This window comes from Natrix helvetica (genome assembly GCF_964273705.1).
Source record: "Natrix helvetica genome assembly, chromosome: 4".
NCBI classification, from domain to species: Eukaryota; Metazoa; Chordata; class Lepidosauria; order Squamata; family Natricidae; genus Natrix; species Natrix helvetica.
Genome location: NC_138550.1, coordinates 35,362,073 through 35,379,921, shown reverse-complemented (window position 1 = coordinate 35,379,921; position 17,849 = coordinate 35,362,073). Strand labels below are relative to the sequence as shown.

Here is a 17,849-nt window from a genome sequence, read left to right as displayed (position 1 = left end):
AGAAAATACAGCTATGATTCCTTAATTTTATATTCAATTCTTCTAGTTTTTTAAAACTAACATAGTATGGCTTAAACTTCTTAAGTTTTGCTTTGTGTGTCTCTCTGTTTTGAGACATCTGAATTTGTTTTGCAAAGAAAGCTGCAGTTAATCAAAGCTGGAAATTTCTGAGTGTTTCCTTGGCTTGTGGAAAAAGAAAGAAGAGAGCAAAGTGCACAACCTCCATAAGGAAGTGGAACACATTTGTATCTCATTAAATGCACATACCTACTCTATTTTTGGCTTTGTTGTGGCAATAAAATAGAAAAAAATGTAATTAAATCCATTTGTAAATGCAGTGATTGATATATTTATTTTCTGTACCAACAAAAATTCATCTGGATTTGGTGTACTTTTCTCTTGAGGTCTTCTGTTGCTGTTATAAATTCCTTTTCTGAAAAACCAAGAGACCATGTAGAAGATGAGTACAAGATTCCTTCATCTCATCCTGTTTCTTTGCCTTCACAATCACTTCATTGCCATAATATGAAGTCTCATACTCGGTAAGGTTATTTTAAGATGATGGTAGAGAACCATTTGACATGACATTCAGTTTAGTTTTATATTTGATTGATGTTAATCATAATATTACTTTTAAGATTACATCTTTACACAGAATTTAAAATATTTTGGTATCAGGTTTCAGCACCTCTCTGCTCAATTTTTAGGCCTTGTTCTTAGTTTTTTTCCACACAAAGAATACTTTTTGCTGACATACATTCTCAGAATATAATTCACAGCTTTTAATACTTAATAGAATATCACCTTTTAACATATATTTCAGCAAGTACACGCATGCATGTAGACAAAAAATAAAAACAATTGGGTCTGAGGGTGGAGGTGATTCCGTCAGCTCTTAAGGAGGCATTAGTGCACTCTGTCCTAAGGGAGTCATCTGTCTCAACCAGTCTGGCTTTTGTCCAGTCTCCAACCTTCTCTTTTTTTAGGACGCTTACAAATATGGTGGTTATGTAGCAGCTGCAAAGAACACTGGATGAAACAGATTATCCGGACCTTTTTCAGTCAGGGGTTCTGACTATATACAGGTCTGAGACAGCATTAACTGCTCTTAGATGACCTCTGGCAGTAGTGAGATGGGAATGGTGCGACCGTCCTTGTTCTTCTTTATCTGTTAGTGACCTTTGATTCTATTGATCACTATTCTTTCTGGACCATCTTTGGGAATTGGTGGTGAGCAGCATTGCTCTGATTCTCCTTTTTTCTCCAGGCTCCATGCCAGTTGGTGTTGATGGGGATAGAGTTCCAACGTGTGGTCCCTACTTTGTGGGGTACCTCGGGGCTCAGTATCAATATGCTGATGTTACCCAGCTTTGTATCTCCACCCTGGACTACCTGTCCCATGTCAGTGCCTGGAGGCTGTAAGAATCTCGATGGGATACAATGGTTTTCAACTCAACCCACGGAAGACAGAATAGAGTTTGCATATTTGGGGCTTGTGATGATAAGGTTTTGCCATCACTAGTTTTGGATGGAGTGGCACTGCCCCAGATTGACCCAGTGCACAATCTAATCATCCTTTTGGAGTCAAGGTTCCTGCTAGAAGATCAGATGCAAAAGGTGGCTAGAAGGGCCTTAAACTTTATACCACCCATCTCCCCTATAAGATGACTGTTGTTGAACCTATTTCTGGATAGGGAGGCTTTGCTGACATGCTTTGTGAGCTTTTTTCTGAACTACAGCAATGCATTTTACATGAGACTGCCCTTAAAAAGCACTCAGAAGCTTCAACTAATACAGACTGTAGCTATATGTGTTTGCTACATGTAACATCGCTGTTTTGTGGGTTACCAATATTCCAGTGTGGTTTTGGGTGCAATTCAAGGAGCTGGTTATTGCTTGAAAAGCCTTTTATGATCTGCAATCGGGTTACTAAGGGATGGTCTTCTCCCAGTAGTTTCTATCTGTCCAATTCGGTCAGGCAGATTGGGCAAGCTGCAGATCCCTTCAGTCAAGAAGTGTTGACTAGCAGAAATCAGGAAATCAGCCTGTCTACCGGAATATCTCTTGTCAGATACGAGGATGATCCTAATCCTGTTGCCCTTTTGCAAGGCCATGAAGACTTGGTTTTGTGCCCAGGCTTGGGGCCTTAAGTGTACTATGTCCAAGCTGTATTAATATACATAGTAAATTTTACTTGGTCTCATATATATTTATTTTGTACTGTTTTAATTCTTTTCAGTCACTTGTTGAGATGGGTGGTTATAGAAATTAAATCAATCTCCCTCCCCCCCTGCCCCCCTCTCATTATTTATTTTACTTAACTTAGAATTCATGTATGTATTTCCCTTTATAGAAACATTGTGAAATGAATTATAATTGTCAGTCATTTCATCAAACTTTGTTTGGTTTGAGTTCTGATCTGCCTCTATTGAATTCATGTGCAGTTGGTGCTAGAAAACAATGATGCTGTCTTTTATTAAAATTATTATTAGGTGATAGTCATTACAATGAGGGCAAAGGGAAAGAGTTGAAGTTGTTTGAAATTAAATGTTCTTAGTACTAGTTTAAGTATCTTCATTTTGCATTTCATTTTTGCATCTAATTCCATGTAACTTCTATGTGATTAAAACTACAGGTTTTATGTTTGCTTTCAGTGTATTTGAGAATGGTCAGTGCTCTGGAATAAGTAGTGAAATGCACAATACTTCATCTGAGATGAAAAAATTGAAACAACCTGATATAGGTATGAGTAGTACATGTTTAGAGGGAAAAATTAATATGCTGCTTTTGAAAGTTTAAACATTAAGGTATTTTAAATGTTTGGTATTTAGGAGAAGCCTTTGAGTCTACTATTCCAATACCTCTGCCGCCACTGCGACCGCCATTGAGGGAAAATTTGAAACATGCATCTGTACTCAATAGAACGTCCTCTGATTATGACTTGCTTGTGCATCCTCCAGGTTATATATTTCTCTTTTTCTTTCCAATATAGCAAGCTCCTTATAATCAATCTTTCAAACACAGCTATATGTCGACTAAATCTAAGATCCTACACTAAGTATTGAGTAAATGATGCCTCATTGATTTTTATAACTATACAGGTAGTCCTCAACTTAAAACATCTCATTTAGTGACTATTCAAAGTTACAACGGCACTGAAAAAGTGACTTATGACCAGTTTTCGCACTTATGGCTGTACTATATACTTGGCAATTGACTCATATTTATGATGGTTGCAGTGTCCCAGGATCATGTGATCCCCTTTTGCAACATTCTGACAGGCAAAGTCAATGAGGAAGCCAGATTCACTTAACAATAGTTTAACTTATTTAACAACTACAGTGATTAGCAACTATGGCAAGAAAGATTGTAAAACGGGCAAAGTTTGGCCTCAATTGTGGTATTAATTTGAGGCATACCAGTATTCTACAGTCAATTTAAAATAATAATACATTTTTCTGCAAATGATAATATATTTGATGTAATATTTAGTAGTATTAGATTAAGATTTGTCCAGGTTTATGTTTTTGTCTTCCACATGTAAATTTAGCTAGATGTGAACATTTTATTCAAAATCAAAATGAATTGAATTCTATCTCAAATTATCATAAATATAACAACAATAATTTATAATACTATAGAATAATACTGTATTCTGTTTTAATTTATATTTCTAAATTGGGAGTGGGGAACATTTAACTTTAAAAAAAACAAAACTAGATTAATAAGTTTCATCTAGGCATGTTTTCTCAAATTACCTCGATTTGCCTGGCTGTTATTCGTCAAGCAGGTCACAAATTCTTTTTAACTTTAGTGTTTTCATTTTGGTGAAAAAGACTAGAATATTATGTAATATGTTTCAATGTGTAGCAACCTAAAACAGGGGTCAGCAATTTCTTTAGCAGAAACTTTACTTTCATTTTATATAATGGCTTCAAAGACTGATATTACTGATATTGGGATATCACCAGAATGTGGGCTGTATCTTGGGTCAGCTATGGAAGAGCCTGAATTGTTTTATAACCCTGAATCAAGGAAAACAAGCATTAATATAGTATTTGCTATAGGCCCCCACAGTCATGTATTGATTGATTTGGACCAAGGAAGGCGATATCTTACAAATGAAGAAATATGGCTTTCTTATCTACTAACCAGTTTGGCTCCTGTAAATGGACAAGTCTAGACTGGAATCCTAAAATGTTGGTCACAAATAACTGAACTGAGGTATCGCTGATTATCTTTTCTCCCAAAAAGAATTGTTGTGGTGACCCGCTTAGCACAATTTATGACCAAAATTCCAGACTCCATTGTAATGACCTGTATTAAAATCACTGTACTACTAGATCAAGTTTCAGAAAATGATCTGATAATGGGTTTATATAATTTCTCTGTCAATGCAGGTGAAGATTTGTCCAACAATCCACCACCTTCCCTTCCTCCACCTCCACCACCTCCTGCACGCCATAGCTTCATTGAGCAAACAAGACCACTTGTTGCAGCAAACAGACCCCTGTCTGGACATGAACTATACCACCCTCCCGCTGGTAAGAGATGGTGATGGCGATAATTATTTTATTTTACTGTAGAGATTTAGTTATAAAAAATGTTCTCAAATATTTAACTGCCTGTCAGCATAGATCTAACCATGCATTTGGAGAAGTACACTGTAAAATCGAAGTTATGAGGTTATGTAGAAAAATAAGCAAACTAATTTCCTACATTTCTAAAATATACACTATTAATGGTATAGTGATCTGCAAATTAAGAAGTAGTTTATGTTTGGAGTTTTGTCATCGGGAATAATGGCAGATATAAGACAACTCTGCAAAATCCAGAGCTGACAATCACAGAGGAATGAAGAGCTGGCCAGACAAGGAGAGGAATTAATATCATCCACAAGTGCCCCAGACAGCTGCTTCTTGTGAAAGGACCACAAATGTCTCCAAGGGGTTTACACTGTGGGAGATGTGGGAATAGCCATCTTGCTCAAACTGTGCGTGATGCCTTTGAAAGGATGCTAAGTTTGCATACTTCCTTTTCTAATCACATAAAGAAATTTCTTGTTTACTGCCTTTCGGCCAGTAGAAACTTTTGGATCTGGAGGATTTACAGCACTAGGTGAGTTTCCTTCAATCCTCAGCAAAGCAAAATTTAAATACACGTCTAAGGACTTTTTAAAAATGTGGAGAATAAACAGCAAAATGGCAATAAAAATTTGAAACTATCTAAAATACATTCATGGAGGTGAGAGGCAAGGAACAAAGTTGGCAGTTAAAAAAGAGGAAGATCCATAGTTTCTGCTCTGCTTTCTCTCTGCTGTAGATTTTTACTGTAGCAGGCTAAAGGTTCTATAATTGTTAGAGCTATTGACTCTGCATTGCTGATGGAGTTACCATCTATAAAATGGCAATAGCACAGTCTAATTTTGCGTAATTTATACATTTTATCAATTTCACTGTCATCTTAATTTTTTAATGCTTCTCATTGAATATTGCTAATACTTGCTTCTCTAACTTTTTATATGAGTCTTTAAAAAGTCTTTAGCGGTAGTCCTCAGAGGCTTTTAAAGGTTCTCAAATTACAAAGGGACATGAAAGAAAAATTAAAAACACAATTAGAGAGTAATCATAGTAACTGTATTTAATATTAACTAAATGCAAAACTAAATGAAGCGAAATCAAATTTAGATACTGCCCTGATTCTAGTAATTATTTTAGGGAATGAACCTCCCAGCATGCCATTGAAAACGAAGTGCAGCACATGGTCTGGAAATGTTCTAAAATCCTACCTTGCACAATAATTCATTTTTATATTATTTACTTTTGAAACAGTTATGAATTGAGTAATTGTAAAAAGTTTATTTTTTATTTTTTTAAACCTGTTAAATATAACTCTTCTCCTTTGATGAACATACGTGCGTTTACTAATGCTTTGACAATAATGTTTGGTTTAAAGCATTCTTCATGAAAGGTATCTTCACCTAGGGCCGGGATGGCAAACCTATGGTACGCATGCCAAGGGTGGCACGCGGAGCCATTTGTCAGGGCACGCGAGGTGTTGCCCTGTCAGCTGGCCAGCGCACATGCGCGCTGGCCAGCTGACTTTAGCTTTTATTTGAGGCCATTTTTCACCCTCCCCAGGCTCCAGAGGCTTTATAGGAGCCTGGGGTGGGCGAAAACAGCCTCCCCTGCCCCCCTCCCCCCGGAGGCTTCAGGAGCTTCCCTGAAGCTTCCAGAGCGCAAAAAACTGGTCCTTTAGGCAAACCGGACATTCAGTAATGGACTTCAGGTTTGCTTGTAGGGCCGATTTAAGTCCTCTGGAGCCGTCAGGGGCCTTCCGGAGACTTCCCTGAAAGCTCTGGAGGACGAAAAACGACCCTACAAGCAAACCACTTCTGGCTTGCTTGTAGGGCTGGTTTAAACCCTCCGGAGCCTTCAGGGGGCCTTCCGGAGGCTTTCCTGAAGGCTCCAGAGGACTAAAAACGGCCCAACGGACAAACCGGTTTGCTTGTAGGGTCTTTTTTCGTCCTCCGGAGGCTTCAGGGAAGCCTCCTGAAGGCTCCAGAGGACTTAAACCAGCCCCACGAGCAAACTCTAAGTCCGTTTCTGAACTTCTGGTTTGCCCGTAGGGCCGGGTTTTTGTGCTCCGGAGGCTTCAGGGAAGCTCCTGAAGCCTCCTGAGGGCTCCGGGGGCGGGGGAGGCTGTTTTCGCCCTCCCCAGGCTCCTATAAAGCCTCTGGAGCCTGGGGAGGATGGAAAAAGCATGCAAAAAATGGGGGGGGGGGGTCGCAGCTGTCATGCATGCATGCCTGCTTGGGGGGTGTCGCACTTTGCATTATGGATGTGGCACGCCCACACACGACTCCACTGTGCTTCCCCCGCTTATGGCACACGAGCCAAAAAGGTTCACCATCGCTGACCTTTGGGAGTCTTTTTTCTTTCCTCCGAGGGAAAGATATGTCACACATTCTCTAATTCTTTTCAGAGGCCACAAGAAAACTCTGAGAAGCTTTGTTGCATGGTGGATCTACTGTGAATCTATGTTAAAAGTTTATAAAATTCAGTTCAAGCAAAGCAGTAGCAAACAGTGGGGAACAAGGCGGCAAACAAGTGGATAGAAAGATTTCATGACAACTAAAAGAGTGCATAGTCTTAGCATTATACTTCAGGATTTCTGTGAATTCTTTATGGCATATCTCAATAGTTGATTAAAATTAACCACATTTTTTCTGATTAGCAAAGTAAACCGTTAAAAAGGTGAAATCCACATTAGAAGGGAATCCTTTTCATGAAGAGGACCTTACAATTCAACTCAATTAAATTAAAATTTAACATATTACACCATTCATTTCTTGTGTATTTTTTAACTTTGAATTATCTTTTTGTCAATGTTATGTCCTATGAAAAGAAATACACAAAATGATCTTTATTTTTCGTTTCTCAGATCTTTTTTTTGACCCTACAAATGGCTCAGTTCCTTTACCACCCGTTAGAAGATTAACTGGTGAAAACATAAAGGCCCACAGAATATCCCAGGATTATGACCAACTGCCATCTTCTTCAGGTAATTAAAATGCAATATACAGGAATAAAATTACAGAACTCTTTATATTCTGCATAATTTCTCAAAAAGATACATTTGTTACTTTAATCTTTCAGATTAAATCTTTCAGAAAATATATTGAAAATGGAGAATATGTGATTTAGGATATCAATCCCCTCCCCCTTCCTATAGTGCTTCTGTTTGTATTAACCCTTTAATCTGTTTGCAAGGCAGTGAAACTGGAGCTTTTCCATATCGCTTTCAAAGAGCGTTACCATTGTCCTTGGTTTTGGCATCAAGGTTATGTGCTGCTGTTTTCATTCCTGGTTTTTATTCTGTGTTTCTGTTCTTGTGTTGTAAACTGCTGGGAGTCAGTCTTGGTTACGGTGGTTTATAATAAACAAAATTGCTGTGTGGTGTTAGCATCTACATATTCACTATTAGCATAAAAAGAGAATATCACAGTCACTACCAGAAAAAATCCATAATTAAATATGCTGAAATATTATGAAAACTCAAGATGCATTATTAATGTTTCTATAGTGCTTTTCATACAGTCAGGTACTGGACTTGTTTACAATCAAAAGGATTAAACACAATAATAAAAACAAAGTAAAGATGTGTTAAGTAAAAGCAAAACTAGCCATCAAACATTGATAGAAGGAAATCCTGGCATAAGGTACCTAAAAGATGTAACAGTAGGTACCTCATGAATTTCAGGTGGCCGAGCATTCCAGGGTACAGGCATCATTACAGAAAAGGCTTGTCTGCGAGTAACCACAAGATGACTATCAGTCAGTCTCAGCACACGCAGCAGAACCTCCTAGGATGATCTTACCAATCAGGTCTGTAACAGCATAATTGATCTGTTAGGTATCCTAGTGCCACATTATTTAGGATCTTCTAATATAAAGAGCAGAATCTTCAACCTGGCATAATACTGAATTTGAAACGAGCAGAAACATAACATGTGCATGATCATGCGCCATAGTTAGCAACCTGCTATGCCACATTTTGTGTGCGCTGCTCTTTCCAGATCGGCACAACGCTACCCTTGTAGCATATATTACAGTAATCTAAATATAAAGCTTCCCTTTCCTGAACAAATACAGCTAAACTGTTCCTATCCATGTAAAGATATAATTTGTACACTTACAAAAACTAGAAATATGTCACTTAGGTTCCAGTGGTAGTAATGTCTTTAGGAGCAATGTTTTTAGAGCAAGCAAATTTCTGAAATTCTTATGTGGAAACCTCCCATTCCAAAATTTTATTAAGATAAAGTCTCTGTTTATTGGCTGTTATCTACCCCATTGCTGTGTCCTGGTTTGGAATATGCTTCTCCTAATTCAGAGGTTACAGAGAATTTTATCATCAACATACTGATTGTTATTAGCCCTCAAACTCCAGATAATCTCCCCCAGCAATTTTTATGGTTATTGTGTATCACTGAGGACAAAATAATGTCTTGAGGTACCCCACGGTATTGTTGCCAGGATAGAGAGATGGTCACTCAACTCTGTGCAGGTAGGAGTGAAATCATTGTAACAGGGCACCGTCAACTCACAGAGACAAGCCAAGAAAATACTGGTTGACAGTATTAAGCTACATGGACACAAACATCAATAGAATTGCATTGTATTTAACTCTGTCCTTCAGAAGAGTATCTGATATGCTAATTTGCAAGCCTAATCCCAGGAAAGAGTTAAAATCATGTCATTTGAAAATACCTGCAGCTAGCCAGTTGCTACATTATTAAACACATTGCCAACACAAAGGCTGGACAACTCATTTTTATTGGATGTTTTAAATTGTATTCTTGATGACAATAGTTAAACTTGATGACTCAAAATACATCTTATACAACTTTGATACAGTGATCTATGTTTCTAGTAACGAAGAGGTACTTATAATTGGATGGTAGTTGGTGTAACTTTAGGAGCCCATGGAGAACTTTTCAATAATAGATTACTATCTCCTTTAAGATTTGTGGTGGAAAGGTACAGTTATAACTGGCTTGGAGTCCCCAAGTACAAGGCTATGTAAGTAAAGTGCCTTGTCTGCCATCTGAGCATTCCCATATTTTAACCATTAGACTGGACACTTGAGTAAAGTATGTCAAAAGTATGTTTGTTGCCAATAAACAAAATTGAATTACACTATTAGATTGAGTGACACTGTAGGCAGAAAGTCTTTTAAAATGTGGTAACTGTTTTTAAAAAAAGACAACAGGTAATCCCGAGTGCATTTGTTATAACAGTAGAAACTTCTTATGTACCTATACCATAAGAGTATGAGTTTAAATTTAACTTCAACATAACTTGGTTTGTAATAAACTCTGCCCCATGGGTTTGAAGTTCTAATCTAATAGTAGGTGTGAAAAAATATTTTCAAGCTCTTATTATAATATATTGCTTTAGTGTGTATAAGTAATGCAATTAGTTTACACAGATCTTTTCCAAAATTCAATTTCATCAATTTTATGTAATATGTTTCCACATGCATTATGTACAAGTTAAATCATTTGGATCTTTTTAATGTGGATGTTGGTATACTTGATATAAGCTATAATCGCTATGTATAAGTTATATGCATTATTTATTCCAATAGAAGATAATATATGTAGTTCAGGATTGAACGATGTGAAGAGTCTTTGGCAAACAACTAAGCTCAGGAAGCACCAAGAACTCATTGTTTACTAATTCTATCCAATAACATAATTGTCTAGTATCCATAATTTGGCATGTATTCTAAATAATTCCTATCTATTAAATGTGGTGCTTTGGATACTAGTAAATGAATTAATGTTGCCACTGGAAGATTCTCATTGCTGACAATTTCAAACATATTTTTTAAAAAAAACATAAGGATATTCAAATATTAAGATCTATTTGAAATAACATGTTTCTAAATATACATCTCCTTAGTCATATTGCAAGTAATATAATATAGAATGTATCAATAATTTACATTGAAGTCAAATTAAGAGGAAATTTGTGTACTAGTTGAAAATATTTTTTTTAAATAGATTTAGATTCTATAGTTTATGTTCATAGAGTTTTACCCAAATCAAATAAACTATTGTGAACAATACTTATATTCTTGAATAAAAATAAGGCATATATTATATTTATTTCAGCCCATTTTATGATCCGAATTGGTGTAGCCATTTGATGGAATGAAGATTTTTTAAAATCAATTTCATATGAATTATTATTACTGTGACCACAGCTGATAATAACTAAATAATCCAATTCATATGTATGATTAAAATATAATGTAACAGCATAAATAAGTTGAACAGCTGTTTAACCAACTTAATAAATGCAGTGATTCACTTAACAAATATGGCAAAAAAGGTCAAAAAATGGGGCAAAACTCACTTTAAAAATGTCTCACATAGCAATAGAAATTTTGGGTTCAATTGTCATAAATCAAGGACTACCTGTAATTTCTGAGATAATTTATTTGCATTTGTATTTATTGAATTATGCTTTAAAATGCCATCCCTGATTTTCATTAATTCTAATAATACTTTATAGTACTGTTTGCAACTGCACATCATAGGGATAAATATTGCGATAACAGAGGAATCATAAATGTGAAGGTCTTAGATTCATAGAAAATATTAGAGAAAATCAGTTAAAGTTAAGATGAAGTAGTTTTAATTATATCTTTCTTGTATAGTTTAGTAACATCTAATAGCAATAGCACAGACCAGTGGTTTCCAATGTGGGGCCCACACCCATAGGGGGACAATTTGATTTTTAATGGGGGCAATTTGAACCTTGTTTAAACCAAGTTAATGGCCTTTTAGGCTTCTCCGCATGAGTAGAGTTCACTTTTTGAATAAAGTAAAAATTATATGTCATCGGGGGGGGGGGGAGAGGATCAGAATTTTAGAGCTGTTTAGGTAGAACATGACCAAAAAATGGTTGGGAACCACTGACTCAGGCCTATATACCACCTCACAGTGTTTTACAGCCTCTCTAAGAGGTTTTTAGAGTCAGCATGTTGCCCCCAACAATCTGGGTCCTCTTTTTACCCACCTCAGAAGAATGGAAGGCAGAGTCAACAAGTAGGGCTTGTTCTTGAACCAAACAAAACAAGTAATAATTCTTTTGCTCCTATCTGTGCAAAGATTAAATATGAATAAATACACAGTCCAGTTCAAATTCAGAAATTACCTTTGATAGATAATTGAATACAATCAATGACTTTGTATTAGCCAGGAATATCTTTTTTTCTCCATTAAAAATGACCATTCTTTTTTCCCCCTTTTTATGTAGATTGTTCGCAAGCACCAGCCAGACCTCCAAAACCACTTCCTCGTAGGACTGCTCCAGAAATACACCATAGGAAGGCACATAATACATCTATAGAAAATGTTGATGCAAAGATTGCAAAACTTATGGGACAAGGTTATTCTTTTGAAGAAGTGAAGAGGGCTCTTGAAATAGCCCAGAATAATCTTGATGTAGCACGGAGCATTCTAAGAGAATTTGCTTGCTTTCCTCCATCAGTTTCTCCATGACTCAATCTATAGTATGGAAAACCTTGCAGCAAGCCTAATTCTCTCTCTCTCTCTGTATGTGTGTGTGTGTAAACATGAGAAATATTGTACAATGGGATTCAAGTGAGATTTTTTTCCTGGATGTATCTTCAAAGAATGAGTTGGAACAATTTTTCAGAATAAGATCAGCTGCTCACTTTAAGATATAAGCGAATTAAATCTGTATTTTTGCTAGCCATATTTTTGAATCAGGGTTGAACTGACAAATAATTTAAAGAAGTTTACTTCCCATGAACTTTTAATCTGTGAAATGCTTTTTTCATGTTTACAAGATGGTAAATGATAATTTTAAAGCTGATAGTCCTCCTGTGTTCTTGTTCATATTTTCTACTGTGAGGCATTTCCAGTTGTCTTTATACTGATTTGCCCCATTTACTAAGTCAGTTACTTTTTATACATATATAAGTGCACTCTCCATTTTTATTTTTCAAGAAGCTTTAAAAGCTTTTTGCATTTCTGCTCAAATAAAATGCAAGAAAAATGAGGCCTTCACTACTGATTTTATTTTTCTGATAAGACCATTGTTATTTACACAAAGCAAAAATAATGAATGTGTAATATGTTACTTTGTTACTGGCCTATTTTAAAAGTGATTTTGACCAGCAACACTGGGTAGCTTTTCTTTGACTTGTGGTTGTTAAGCTTCAAGATCAGTATGGTTATCTTACAAAATTAAAATATACAGAATTGCATGATAATGACCTGAAAACATAAATCTTTTTGATATGGTTATTCAAAATGGAAAAGGTATGGGATTGAAATTAGAATTTTGTTCCTTGACAAGCTTAATGAAAGGCTGTGCGTGCCTTAATATTGGCTGATATATGAAATCCATTAGAGTGAATTATATTATCAGTGTCCAGGTAAATTATTATCTTGTCTTATGGAAAAGTATTTGGTTAATATCCTGTGTAGATAATTATTTCATCACAGTTTTGGGACAATCATTTTAAGAACACTTTAAATTTGCTATGCTGTTGCTGAATTCTATTCTGTATCAACCAATTTTGCAAGGATTTTAATTAAGTTACATTATACCTTAAATGTTTACTTAGTCCCCAGACCAACTTATTGTGTTGTGTCTGTATTCTTGAACATAACTTTCTGCCTTGCGTGACTAGTAATTTTTTGAAGCACAAGCCAAATCAAGTTTTTCAATGAATTTCATTTTCCCCTAGATCAGTGTTTCTCAGCCTTGGCAACTTTAACATGTGTGGGCTTCAGCATGCTGGGTGGGGATTTCTAGGAATTGAAACCCAAATTTTAAAGTTAGATCTTCCAATTCCTAATTTTTTTAAAAAAATAATATGTTGTTGATTTGAAATGGGGTAATCTGAACACAAATGTAATCTTGAAATGCCTATTTTCTCTATCTTCTCTTAAAGCTATGAAATTCGTTCCTGCTGGAGGAAATTGGCATTTATATTACACTTTGGGCATGGTTCACCATCACTGACTTGTTTAAGTTAATATATTACATAGTGTAAGAGTAGAGACACACAAATGTGTAGGTTGACCCTCCAGTCTTCTCTGGTCCCATATAATTGAGAGAGGAAGATGCAATATTTAGAACAGGATATGGTTTGGTAATATTTCAGCATCTGGTGATGCCTTTGACAGGCCAAAGCAATAGTAAACATTTCACAAAGATTGGACTTGGTTTAGTGGAATTTGCAAGTAATACAAAAAGCCAGTTATGCCTGTATTCTGTAATGCCAGTGTTACATCTTTTATCCTTGGTCATTTGTAAAATTATAAATGTGTATTAATGGAACTATAGAATCAACATCATTTACAGTGATTGGTTAAAAATAGAATTTTCACTGACACACCATCCCTACCATTCCTGTGAAACATAAACATGAAATATGACTACATTTAAATCCAAATGTATCAAGAAGAGTAGATAGAGCCTTTCTCTTGTTACTTTGAAGTCAAAGTTTAAAAAAATGATTTTTAATACTCCCAACTTAAGTGTGTATTAAAAAGTTAATATGCTGCTAAATTATAGGATGTAATTCACCTAAATATAATTTTTCTTAGAATTAAATTTCCCAATTGTAGTTCAGAAAAATGGATTTATATGTGTGTATTGGCACATATATGTCTGTGCGGTTTAGGGTAATCGGGATCATGTCCCGTATATTTTTTAAAAAATTCCTATGAATAGTAATATTTATAATTATTATATTGATTGTGCCAACATAGTAGTAAAGCATATACAGGACTTGTCTAACAAGGTAAAGAGATTATGATATCATGTCCCAATGAACAATACTCCTACAAAATTCTTCGCCATTACAGAAGTCATTCAACCTCAAGTGCAGCTTTTGAAGAGGGTCAAAAGAAATAGAAAGCCAGTGTAATATAATTGTGATGAACTTGGGCCAGATTCAAGTCTATCCTCAGCCAAGGAAACTCATTGAATAGCTTGGGGTTGGTCACTGTTAATATAGCCTCACATTTTTTTGAGAGTGCTGTGTATGATATAATTGGTTCCTGAAGGAAAAGCAGGATTTAAATTTAACAAAATATAAACATTATTTTATAAATTAATGTGCACATGTTAGCAGCCAGAAGAATAAATAGCTAATTATCTTTGCAAGATTTCTGTGTTTCCAAAGGAAAAGGACACATAACTTACAAGTATACAAACATATTTAAACAATCATACTGTGCTATGTGACCACTTCCTAAATCAGGGCTGTCAAACTCCTGGCCCATGGGCAGGATGTGTCATGCACTGGCCACACCCATGTTCGGTTTAGCGAAGGGGAAAAAAGTCCCAATATGTCACGTGACGATGCGAGTTTGACACCCTGTCCTAAATGAATCAGTTTTGGAGTCTATCCATAAGCTACTTGCTAGGTTGGAAGTATGACCATGTTTCTGCAATGGAGAGTCATTCAAAAACTTAAATTATTTTATCATACTTCAACTTTTATTTTACATTCTTTATCTGGATTCAAAGTGTTGATCAGGTGGGGTGGGGGATCATCAGGCTGCTGGCTTTGAATGAGTTTCTATACAAGCTCTAAATTGATTTAAATGAAACAAATGATTACTTGACGCATATTTAATATTTTCTTTTTCTGACTTTTAAAAAATCTACATCTAGATGGCAATTTAAGAATGACTTTGGGCTCGCATACACAAGTCTTGAGGGGATGGGAGAGCAGTTTATGCATCCTTGCCTTACAGCTAAACAATTTTAAATAGTTTAAACAGATAGTGGTGGGTTCCCGTAATGTTGATGATATCTCACATTATAGAGCACAAATAGACACTCGGCATCTAAATAACAAGCAACTGTTTTAACATTCTTTCCGGTACTCTAATGCCAGTTTCCTTCTATCCCGAGCACATAACCTAATGACTTTTCATAATGTGAATTCATTTTGGACCAGAAACATTGTTCTGTTTCTCCTGTTTCCAGCTTGAAGCTTTACTTTGCACTGACCTGATAAATGTTTTAATTTGTGTCTTAAAGCTTGATACATTTGGAAGCAGACACGTGAGTTCTAAATCAGGCACAGCCTTTTGACCTGGAACCGTAATGCTTCTCAGACTGATTTCTTGAAAGGACTTCAATAGTTTTTATTTTGAAGATTTTTCTTCTAAATAACTATTTTATCTGAAAGAAAAATACTTTTTATAAACTTGTTTAATGTGGTAAAAATAGTGATGTGATCAATTTATATTTTGTTCAGCTTTTTTTTTTCAATTCTGAATATTATGTAATCTGAAGTTACTATATTGTTCTTGTAAGGTATTTTATAAAAATTAATGTTAACAAAATGACTTCTCTTTGTTTTCTATCATGCATCAACTAGGTTTTGCTACATCATTTCCACATGATGTGGAATGCAGGCTTCAGAATGTATAGATGTGTGTTTGCAAAATAGTTTTTCATAGTTTTTAGCTACTATCCTAAATACTAGTTGAGTTGTTGGGATGCAAAGAGGTATTTTGAGTTCAATTCAAGAGCTGTCTATGCAAAATTTGTCTTCTCATAAACAACAGCCCCCAAGAATATGTTTAGCAACCATATTTGTTTTATAGGGATGCATATTTTAAAGGCTTAGTGTCAATAATAGTAGTAGCACGTTGTCTTATAGGACTAGTTTGTGTGATGCATAAAGCATGACCAAGTATTAACAGTCAGTGAACATGTTTTGATCATACCAGATCTGGAGCTGATGTAGTCAGAAAACTATGGGAGAGCCTACTTAGGATTGACACAGTCCTTTAACAAATTAATGTTTTGTTATCAATGCCAAAATCCCTCTCTGCAATGGCTATCATTTAAAGCACTGTCTTGATTGTCTATTAAGTTTATTTTATTAGTACATAAGGGATGATATATGTATACTTCTACAATTTTTTTTAGAAATGTTATAATTTGTGAATTTCAATGACTCAATATAGGGCGAAATTATTCTTACAATACAGAATCATCTTACCAGCTCATGTTTTTCTCATGAGACATTTGTGACTAGTTTTAAAATTTTGGCAATTTTTATTTCTTATTCACGGAAACATTGTATAAATCCATTTCACTATGCCAGGAAATTGGGAATTTTGGGAGAATGTTGTGCTGTTAATAATTAATTATAACCTCAAAAAATATAAAACAGAAAAACTGATAGTTTTTAAAAACAATTGAAAGAATTATGAGAGGATGGTATTAGCCCTGCTATTTGAATCTGACCTCCTAAATTAAAGAGAGTGTATTCTATATATCTGTAACTAGGAAGTTCTGTAGAAGCCAACTGTCCCTTCACCATCAATTCATTGTTAAGCTGATGGTTGCTACATTCCCTCGGCTGCAAATGCTACCTTTCTGATTTCCTCCACAACATAAAACTTCCTCCAAACACAGCCACCCATACTGGTGGTTTCAGCATTTTCCTTTTATGATTGAAATTCAGATGTAGTACAGTGTTCTTTAGGCTTTCCTTGAACCTTTCTGTGCTGCCTTTCTCCCAGGGAAGTAAACCAAGGGAAGGAAAAACACATGCTGGCTACTGCAAAGCTTTCCTTCCACAGCTGTCTGCTCCAATAGACTCTGGGCTGTAATATTGCAATGAGAGATTAATGTTTATTTCAGTCAGTGTTCTGTAGAGAGAATCTTATATACAGTATGTCAATGGCCTATGTAAAAGGATAGATTTATTTATTCAAATAGAAGCTGAATAATCTTAGATACAGATTAATAATTTATTAGAAAATGAATTAGAATTTTTATCACCTGTGTATAAGCTTTACTCTTGCTCTATCATAAACAATTATCTGAAGAAGAAAAATAGTTTCCCCCTCTTTAAAACATACATTTTTATACCCTTGGAATGCAGGACAATTATATTCTCAAGGAATTTTAATTCCTTCTGAGTATGGAAAATGTGGAGAACTAGTGTAAGAAGGGAGATGCACTGTAATATACATTTGTTTTATAACCAGTTCTAATTATTTGTACATCATACTTAACAATGATAAAATAACTAGATTTGCTCAGTAGGAAAAAGTAAACCATGATTTATCATTCACAATGGCTATGTTTCATCAATAATAAATTGCATTATGGCTTAGCTTGACATGTGAATCATTAGGATGATAGGTGACTGATTGAAATCAAAGCAGCTGGGAAAGGGGGGGGGCATTCAAGACAATAATTAACAGCCAAGTTTTTAGCTGGGCTCATTTTGTCTCAAAATCAAGTTGGATATATATTTGG

General features: G+C 35.4%; 1 protein-coding gene across 4 annotated transcripts in view; it reads left to right on the top strand.

Annotated features, from left to right (window-relative positions):
- The window catches only part of CBLB (Cbl proto-oncogene B), a 76,630-nt gene extending 60,717 nt beyond the window's left edge, over positions 1-15,913 (top strand). For 3 of the 4 annotated variants that reach the window (XM_081952468.1, XM_081952469.1, XM_081952467.1), the window contains exons 14-19: positions 405-542; positions 2,655-2,743; positions 2,832-2,960; positions 4,401-4,544; positions 7,444-7,563; positions 11,832-15,913. In XM_081952468.1, coding sequence (XP_081808594.1) covers positions 405-542; positions 2,655-2,743; positions 2,832-2,960; positions 4,401-4,544; positions 7,444-7,563; positions 11,832-12,076 — 865 coding nt within the window. In that variant the 3' untranslated portion in view covers positions 12,077-15,913. Of the gene's footprint in view, positions 1-404; positions 543-2,654; positions 2,744-2,831; positions 2,961-4,400; positions 4,545-7,443; positions 7,564-8,262; positions 8,388-11,831 lie in introns of all 4 variants that reach the window. The other variant, XR_014175328.1, reaches the window with a different exon arrangement.
- Positions 15,914-17,849: the final 1,936 nt, after the last annotated feature.